This window comes from Herpailurus yagouaroundi, unplaced genomic scaffold (genome assembly GCF_014898765.1).
Source record: "Herpailurus yagouaroundi ecotype Mexico unplaced genomic scaffold, PumYag 160, whole genome shotgun sequence".
NCBI classification, from domain to species: domain Eukaryota; kingdom Metazoa; phylum Chordata; class Mammalia; order Carnivora; family Felidae; genus Herpailurus; species Herpailurus yagouaroundi.
The window spans coordinates 34,593,554-34,603,300 of NW_024412401.1; the positions used below are offsets into that span (position 1 = coordinate 34,593,554).

At 40.1% G+C, this 9,747-nt stretch overlaps 1 protein-coding gene across 2 annotated transcripts in view; it reads right to left on the bottom strand.

Annotated features, from left to right (window-relative positions):
* Positions 1-9,747, bottom strand: part of SVEP1 (sushi, von Willebrand factor type A, EGF and pentraxin domain containing 1) — a 199,121-nt gene that overhangs the window by 34,957 nt on the left and 154,417 nt on the right. For both annotated transcript variants that reach the window (XM_040481945.1, XM_040481944.1), the window contains exons 39-41: positions 6,278-9,069; positions 4,104-4,329; positions 1,417-1,572 (exon numbers count right to left, since the gene is read on the bottom strand). In XM_040481945.1, coding sequence (XP_040337879.1) covers positions 1,417-1,572; positions 4,104-4,329; positions 6,278-9,069 — 3,174 coding nt within the window. The remainder of the gene's footprint in view (positions 1-1,416; positions 1,573-4,103; positions 4,330-6,277; positions 9,070-9,747) is intronic.

Below are 9,747 nucleotides of genomic sequence, written 5' to 3' on the forward strand. Positions count from 1 at the left end.
TGGAATGGAATGGAATGGAATGGAATGGAATGGAATGGAATGGAATGGAATGGAATATTAGCCATAAAAAGGCTGAAATCTTGCCATTTGCAATGACATGGATGGATCTAGGGAGTATAATGCTAAGTGAAATAAGTCAGTCAGAGAAAGACAAATATCATATGATTTCACTCATATGTGGAATTTAAGAAACAAAAAAAATGAACAAAGGGGGATAAAAAGAGAGAGACAGAGCAAGAAACAGACACGTAACTATAGAGAACAAACTGATGGTGACCAGGAGGGAGGTAGGTGGGGGGAACAGGTGAAATAGGTGATGAGGATTAGGAGTGCACTTGTCATGATGATCACTGGGTGATTAAAATAAAAACTTTAAAAAAAAAATGCAGCTTTCCCACCAAAGTAAATAGGAAGATAGAGATGCTGCTGATGGGGTTTTAATATTACAAACCAGGAGTGGTCTTGAGACTAACTTGGTATTCAGCTAGAACTGCTCTGAGGATTTTCAGGCCACACGTGCCAGGTGGCAACCTAGCATCTCCACCAAGAACTCTCCAAAGTATTTAAACCCATTGCTTGAGGAAATCCTAGTTTGCGTACGTCAGTCCCTATGGTTACCTCCCCACAGTGACAGATGGACTGGCCTGTTACACAGTAGGATTAACAAGAGGCCAAAACACAAATTTAAATGGCCAACTAAAGTAACAATGAAAGTCTTGTGGCTGGTATACTAGTTTCCTCTTCCTTTTCATGGCTCTGACTCTTTTGTAATTTGAGACTTACTTTGTTTTTTTAAAATTATAAGTCATTTAAAAAAATTTAAAAAAATGTTTTTAACGTTTATTTTTGAGAGAGAGAGTGTGAGCGGAGGAGGGGCAGAGAGAGAGGGAGACACAGAATCCAAATCAGCCTCTAGGCTCTGGGCTGTCAGCACAGGCCTGACGTGGGGCTTGAACTCACGGACCGTGAGATCATGACCTGAGGTGAAGTTGGACGCTTAACCGACTGAGCCACTCAGGCTCCGCCCCCAACTTTTTTTTTTAATGTTTATTTATTTTTGAGAGAGAGAAAGAGAGACAGAGTGCAAGCAGGGGAGGGGCAGAGACAGAGGGAGTCACAGAATCTGAAGCAGGCTCCTGGCTCTGGGCTGTCAGCACAGGGTCCAACGTGGGACTTGAACCTGTGGACTGGGAGATCAGGACCTGAGCCGAAGCTGGACGCTTAAAGGAGCCACCCAGGCTCCCCAATTATAAGTCACTTCAAATATTTCTTGGAAAGTGTTAGGATGTAAGGTAACAAAGTATAAAAAAAATCTTTTAGGACCAGAACCAGTGAAACAAATTGGTATTATACTAAAAATGTTCCCAGAATACTCAAAAAACAAATTGATTCTAGTTAAACAATTTGTTCACTTACCTCTAATTCATAGCCAGGTTCACACTGATAAATAACTGTGCTTTCAAAAGTAAATTTACTGCCAAACACGAACCCATGTTCTGGACTTTCAGGTTTCCCACAAGAAACTGGACTGCAGGATTCATCAGAAAACGGTGGCTCCCAGGTGCCATCAAGCTAAATAACAAATGACAGATTAGAAGTTACACGTAAGAGTTAATACGTATGAATGAAGTGTGCAAATATTGGCAGAGCAGAATAATCCCTAAAATGATGATCCTAGAATTTGGTTCTACTTCTGATACGTATAGTCTGTGACCTTAAAAAACACACATTAGTTATTAGATGCCCTTGTTAGTTATCACTGAACAATTTTAGACGTTTCTCAAACACATAAAACAAGCATTTTCTTCCTAATAGACACCATTAAAATATCAAGAACGCCAAGAAGCGTGTTTTCATTATGATGCATGAGGACTGGATGGTTGATACAAATATTCCAGGGCATCCTTATATCCTGATACCAATCTATCCTCACTTTTCTCTTTATTTCCCACTGCCATGGTCAGAGTTAACATTTTTCAACCTTCTATTTAAGTGAAGTGAGGCACACACAGATGTTTCCCTTAAAGACTGTTATTCTCTTGCTAATATTCTTCTGTTTTCCTTGAGGAAACAGTGCATGAGCTCATTAACAGTCAATAACAGGACTTCAGGCTAAACCCTTTATTCTATATATGAGGCAGAATTAATCTTATACATATGTCTGCCTCATCACTAACCATTCCCTTAGTGTCGGAAGTGTTAGTTGTATCTAATTTTTCAATACTATGAATGGTGCTTCAATAAAGATACCTTTGTGCATAAATTGTTCTGGGTATTACTATTAACTTTTAAAAACTACATAGTACTGTTTTCTTTTGATACATCTGAAACCTGTTTTGGCATATTTTAATCCCCCCCCCCCCCGCCCCCGCCATTGTTTACTTCATTATATCAGAGTAATTTGTTTACTAATGATTCCTTTCTCCATGGACTTGTGGTGACTCCTTTATCAAGATGTACTTGGATTTATTATTCCGTTCCACTCATTTTCCTTTCTGCTGAGTCTACACCAATACCACACTGATAGGACCTTTGTAATTCTGTAATATGTCATCATTCAGGAAAGGCTGGACCTCCTGTACTCATGTTTCAAACTTCATAGTGATCTTCTCATCCATTTATTCTATGAAGGACAGAATCATTTTGCTCTATCAAGATAAAATATTTCTAGGCACTGAACATAGCGTTACACAATTTGTGCATCTAAACACTTATAAAGGGTCTATTCTACCTTTGGGACCAAAATTCAAACCCAAAACTCAGTTGTGTGAGGGTTAGGGGTCAAACCTTGTGTAGAGAAAGTGAGGAGGGTTGTCAAAAATAAATTACTGATTCAGAAAAAAAGAGCATAGTCACCAGTATTTGGGGTCCCACAGGGCACATGGAGGGGCACTCGATTGTTCACACACCCAACCCGGAGAAGCTCTGGGCGAACATCGAATTATTCCCTTAAACGTGGTGGGACGAATTTCCCATTAGCTTATTTCAAACAGTTCAGGGTCTTTGAAAAAGCTTCCCCTCAAACTGCTTCAGTTCTAAATCTAAAAGGGATAACCTGGAAACGATACCAATTTTGAGAGCGTGGTTCCCCCCGCCAGTCATCTGGCCTGCTTCCTGTGATGTTCCTGTTTTTAGGTTTGGCAGAAACCAATCACTGAGTATGCATGACTTACAAATGGAAAACTGGGAGGAGAATGAAATAGTTCTTGAGTCCCTGCTAAATGTCAGGCATGTACTAGATGCTTTATTAACATTAATTAAATCCTTGCAATTACTGATTTACAAATAAAACAAGTTGGGGGAACATAAGGCCACAGAGCCTATAAATACTGAGATGCTGTTCAAAGGAATGTTTAAGGTAAAACTTATTTCTAGACCATGCAGCCTGCTCCCCACCTTCAACTCCTCCCTCCCCCAACTCCAGAAACAGAAGAATATATCAATAACTCATTTTATTTTTCTTTCTCTGGCTCATCTTATGGAAGCTAGGAGAAGGGGATGTGCTAGGAATATCTTCTATCTACGGTGTTGATCTAGGCCCTTTCCCCCATTAATTCTCTAGTTTTTTGTTCTAATCATACAAGACACACACTATTATACACATTTTTTTTTTTTTTTTCAAATAAGGAACCTGAAGCTTAGGCATTTTAGGTAACTTTCTTAAAGTCATACAAGTGGTAGGTAGCAGAGACAGCATTTGACTCTATTGTTTCTGCGACTTTTGTTTTTTCTACTAAAACTAGAGACAGTTGCTCTCAATCAGGGCTCAGTTCCCACACAAAGACACCCTTTACAGGGTTTATGTATGAGCCGCCTGACTTATGGTTAATTTTTCATGAATATTTTGTTATAGATATTTGAACACTTTATCTAACTTTGGCACTTTTTATCTACTCTTGGCATTTTCTTGGTTTAAAAATGGGAATATTGAAAAGAAAGATGCTTTATATTTCTACCAAAAAAACTTCTCAAATTCTTGACACACTTGGAAACTTGAGACATTTTTTTTTTTCAGGGCTGCAAAATACTGCTTGTGTGGACACACACACATTTAATATATGTAAATGAGTTACAAATACATGTTCTAAGGCAGTGAATCTTACCTGACATGTTGATACGTTAACTCCCTCATAGATATACCCTTCTTCACAGGACACAGAAACTTGCTTATTCACACTGAAATCATCCCCGTGAACAAGTATACGTGTTATATTTGCTGGCAGAGGACATTTTTTAGGACTGCAGGAGATTCTCTCAGGAAACCAATGACCGTCTTTCTGACAGGTGAATGTGTCTATAGCTGTATCCATCACATAACCTTCTAGACATCTGGAATGGAAAAGCCAAATGAGTGTCTTAAAGAGAGTACAATACAGCTGGTGACTTATTCTTGGATTTAAGATGATGTTCCAACACTCAGTGGAGATTTTATGTGACATATTAAAACTGATTCAAAGCTCAAGGGAATGGCGCTGCCATGCAAAAAACAAAACAAAACAAAACTAAACAGAAAACAACAGAACGAGGACAATCAGATCAGTCCTCAGTTGTCCACGCCAAGGATTAACCAAGGCTACAGTTGATTTAAATGTTGTTGACATTATTTACCTTTCTTGCAGGTAATATTAACATTGAATTCACTTTTATTCTGAAAATAGCTAACAGTTCTAAAAATTCTAGACAAAGTCCAAAATAGACTCAGATATTAACAAGAATACGACATAATTAATATTTATTGGGTATCTATTTGTGCCAAGCACTGTTCTAAGTCCTTGATAGAGGGCATTTCTTTTAATCCTGAAAGGCAGATACTGTTATGTAACAAACCATGAGTTTGGTATTCAAACTCAAATCAAACTGGCTCTAAAATACTCTGATTTTTAGAATTTGCATTTATTTATTCAGCAAATGTTCACATAGCACTTATTACATTCCAGTCACTGTCCTAAGCGCTCTACAAATATTAATTGATTTAATTTTAATGTCAACTCTATGGGTAGGTATGATTATTATCTTTATTCCCATTTGGCAGATGATGTGACTGACACCAGAGATAACCCCAGGAAGTGACAGAGCTGAGATTCCTGCCTACGCAGTCTGGTTCCAGAGTCCGGTTCCAGAGTCCATGCTTTCACTGCCGTACTACACTGCCGCTTAAGTTGAACCATTTAATTAACTAACATTGACTAGGTGGATATATATATTTTTTTAATTTCACAAATCACCAAGCTGGACAGGACTCACTTTTGCAAACTTGTAATCTGTTTACTACAAGATCTGAAACATCATCAACACACAACAAGGAAGAACAAACAAGGGGGGGTCTTGAGAAAGAGGTGATATCGGAATTTCTCAAGATATCTCACACATCAACATCCAAAGAGAAAGCTGAAAATATATTTCAAAAGCAAGGGATAACTGTTGTTTTTCTTCTTGGTGCATGATATACTACTCTTTGGCTTTCTTGTCATTGAGGATCCTCCTGTGGGTTTACTCTTACCGCAATTAGGAGAAAAGAAAGGTAGGGCTAAAATGCCCACAAGAACAGTTGCTGAATTATTAACATCTAAGAAGCCAATATGTGAAAGATAATCCATAACTCCTTCACAGACGTGAGTCAAATCTAAGTTGATTTAGAGGGCTGATATATTTAGGGACATTCATTCCAATAAAAAAAAATTAATTTATAGATTTATTCTGTATTCTCTCATTTCTTTTTAAGAATGCATTGTAGATAGGGAACTTTACAGAAAAACTCACTATTTGTGCCTTAAATGCTTAGTTTGTTCAAACTGCGAAGTCTGAAAGGTTCCTTAAGATATCTCCCTATTTATATTGATCAGTGAAGGTATATGCTTTTTGACCTGAATTCTTCAGCTTTTGCCTAATATGTCCAATATTTGCATGTATGGATATATCCATAAAGTGGTATCATAAAGAAATTTACCAGCATGATGTTTAAAAGAAACAAGAGCCTTGTGACTTAAGAGATATGAAAGCTAGCTAGAGAATCTTACTGTTTCATGAAGATCAACAGAATATGATAATCATGATACTTGTATTAGGAACTACAATCTGAAAATGTAGTTTAGTTTTTATAGACAATGGACTTCTACATAATTATGAATAGAATAAGGCCAAGGGGTTAAAAACTTCAGTTTTGGGAGAGCAGTCCAGAGGTGGTATTTTCCCAATTTGCTAAATTTTTGACCGAGTGCTTTTTATTTTACCGCCCTCCTGCCTGCACCCTTTGGAGATTCTAGAGCCACGGTCTTACCTGAGTGTCACTTTACTTTCATAGGTGTGTGACTCTCCAGTTGCTACTGCATTGGCGACAGATGGGGGTGGTCCACAGGACAGGGGCTCACAGACTGGATAAGGCTGGCTCCATGTCCCCTCCTTGGTACAAATCAGATCTGAACTCCCTTGGATGACATATCCGGATCTGCAGTTGTAAGTTATCGCATTTTCCTCCAAAGAGCCGCTCTCACTGATGAATGCATTTGGTATCGGTGGGGGAGAACCACAAGAAGCGTGTTCACAGTGTGGGAAGACAGAGCTCCACTGGCCATTGGCTTCACAGGTGATTTCAGAAGCTCCATGGAGCTTGAAGCCTTTGAAGCACTGAATCTGGGTTGCCTTTCCACAGCCAAAATCTGTCCCGTTGACAGCTCCATTTTGAATTACTGGTGTGGAACACCTGCAAGGCAGGCAGGAAGGGGGGCTGCCGCTCCAGGAGCCATTGGAAAGGCACCTTCTTGAAGGACTGCCATGGAGCTTATAACCAGGAAAGCACTGATACTGTATATGCCCCCCGTGATAAAAGGAGAAGCCATTAGAAAAGCCGTGGGGAAGATCTTCAGGAGGGCCACAGTTGACTGGCTTACAGAAAGGAAACTCTGTATTCCAGTTGCCATCTGATTGACAGGTGAGTCTTGGAGCACCATGCAACACGTAGCCCTCCTGACAGTGGAACACCACTTCCTTCCCAAAGCCATAGTCCAAGCCATCCATCACTCCATTTGTCAATTGCGGTGGGGTAGCACATCGGACAGGCACACAGAGGGGAGTGGTTCCACTCCAATTTCCATCGGCAAGACAAACACGACTCCTGGCACCCTCGAGTAAGAACCCTACATTGCAAGTGTACTCAACCTCTTTTTGAAATGTATATTCATCTCCTTTCACCTGGCCGTTGGCTGAGACTGGAGGTGAACCACAGTCCACAGGGATGCAGATCGGCTCATTCCCATCCCAATTTTTATTTTGTTGGCATGTTCTCCTCTCGTTGCCATTCAACACATACCCAGGATTACACTCATAGAACACCACACTCAGGTAGGTGTAGTTGCTTCCTTTGACAGAGCCATTCATAACTGGATTTGGTTTTTTGCATGAAATGGCCTCACAGGTTGGGGAAGCACCACTCCACTCTCTATTCTGTAGACAAAGTCTTATGTCAGAGCCCACCAGAATGTGCCCAGGTTTGCAGCTATACTGTATAGCACTGCCCATGGTAGTCTCTGTAAAATGCATAAAGCCATTTTCAGGAGCAACAGGCAAGTCACATTCAATTGAAATACAGGAAGGTGCACTGCCATTCCACGTTCCATCTTCCTGGCAGATCAGTATAGGGTTCCCCAAAAGTTCATATCCTGGATTACAGGTGTATGAAACCATGGTGCCATGTGGAAAGTGTGCTAAGTGTGCAGTAGGCGATCCCTTTGTGTTTTCCCAGGATTTAGTCACTGCTCCCAGGTGATGAGGAGGGAGAGGAGTCCGATATGGAACTTCCATCAAGTCCTCTTCTTGGTCAAAATATCCTTGACCACCTTTGACCTTAGTACAGTCTCCAAAATCAATATGAGGAGGGAGACCACAGTCTATGGTTACACATGTTGGTATAGAGCCTGACCATCCTGACTCTTCACAGGTCTGCATGGCATGACCAGCTACATGGAACCCAGGAAAGCAGCTGTAGATGATCATGGCACCGAAGCTATAATCTGCACCCTCTACAAAACCATTTTCAATGGGTTGTGGGGGATTACAGTGGATCGCACTGCATGATGGGACATCCACATCCCAATCACCTGTCTCTAAACAAGTCAAGGCTTTGGGACCTTGAAGCCTGAAGCCTCGGTCACAAGAATATATAACGCTTTGCCCATAGTGTAGGTCTGTATAAGAGAATTTGCCATTCAAAATCTCCTTGGGTTTTGGGCACTCAATGGGTTTACAGGTGGGTTTTCCTCCAAGCCAGTGACCATTTTCTCCACAAAGGGTGGTAGTATTTCCCACCAACTCATAGCCTGGCTTGCAGGTATAGAGAGCTGTGCTGAGATAGGCAAGACCTTGCACATCGATGATGCCATTGAGAATTTCCTCAGGTTGGGGACATTCCACTGGGACACATTCTGGCAGTGGGGAACTCCAGGTACCATCAGCTTGGCAGGAGGTGGTAGGATTCCCTCTTAGGAAAAATCCATCCACGCAAGAATACTCGACAGTACTTCCAAAATGAAGACTGGAAGAGGGAGCGGGGACACCAAAGGGAATTAGGGGAGGTGGGAGGCAAAGAACCATCTTGCAAACAGGAAAAGAATCATTCCATTGCTGTGATAGCAAGCATTTCAGGACAGGGGGGCCCTGAAGGGCATGTCCTTCTTTACAAGAAAATGTCACCATTCCTACTTCACTAGTTAATTCCTTCAGGACAAGCTGGTTTTCCAAGAGGGGTGGCTCTGGGCACCTGGAAGGCACACACTTCTGGTTTGGCTTCTTATTCCATTTGCCAGACTTCAGGCATGTCCAAGAATGATCACCAATGAGCTCATAACCCTCATTACAGAAAAACTGAACCTTGGACCCTACTTCAAAAATTTCTCCTTTCATGTAGCCATTCTGGATTGGGGGAGGTTTTCCACAGTTGAGGGGGATGCATGACAGAGGGGATTCACTGTACCAGTGGCGATTGGCTTGGCAAACAAATACAGGACTTCCAACTGCTTTGTAGCCTGGATTACATCGGTATCTTGCTTCACTCTCAAAGATCCTGCCAGTTGCATGCTGTATAACAGGGAGAAAACAATTAAGCACAGTTTGCATAACAAATCATATGGTTGACTAAATACTGTGAATAATAATTTAAAAATTAAACTAAAAATACCTATGTTAAAATGAATCCATTAAGGCATAAGTAAATGTAGACTTCTTTTTTTTTTTTTCAATAGGTCCACTCTATTTTTAATAAGCGAAAAAGATAGATCAAATTAGGTAATCTCTACTGCAGAAATTTTTACCATAGGATTGAGCCCATAATTGGTAAAAGACCAACTGTTTAAAATTGATGATTTGATGGAGCACTACCAAAAATTATAAATTACTTAGTTCAAAAAAATCTTGCTCACCAAAGCAATGCTGGAGTGTGTTGCTTTAATCACAGAAAAGGAAATATACCCATACAAACATACATCTATTTGTTAATATTGTTAAAAAAAGAAGCAAACAAAATATGTTTCATGGATATATTCCCAACAGTACCATCAGAGTTTTTGTGTTCATTCTTAACATACTTCAAAAAAATTGCTGCTCTGAGGATGGGAAATAAAAAGTAATACTTCATCCTTTAAATAGAAAGTTAATACTCATGATCTCAACATTTAAATAAATAAGTGCTTAATATAAGAACAAGTCCTTTTCTTTCTTTCTTTCTTTTTCTTTCTTTCTTTCCTTCCTTCCTTCCTT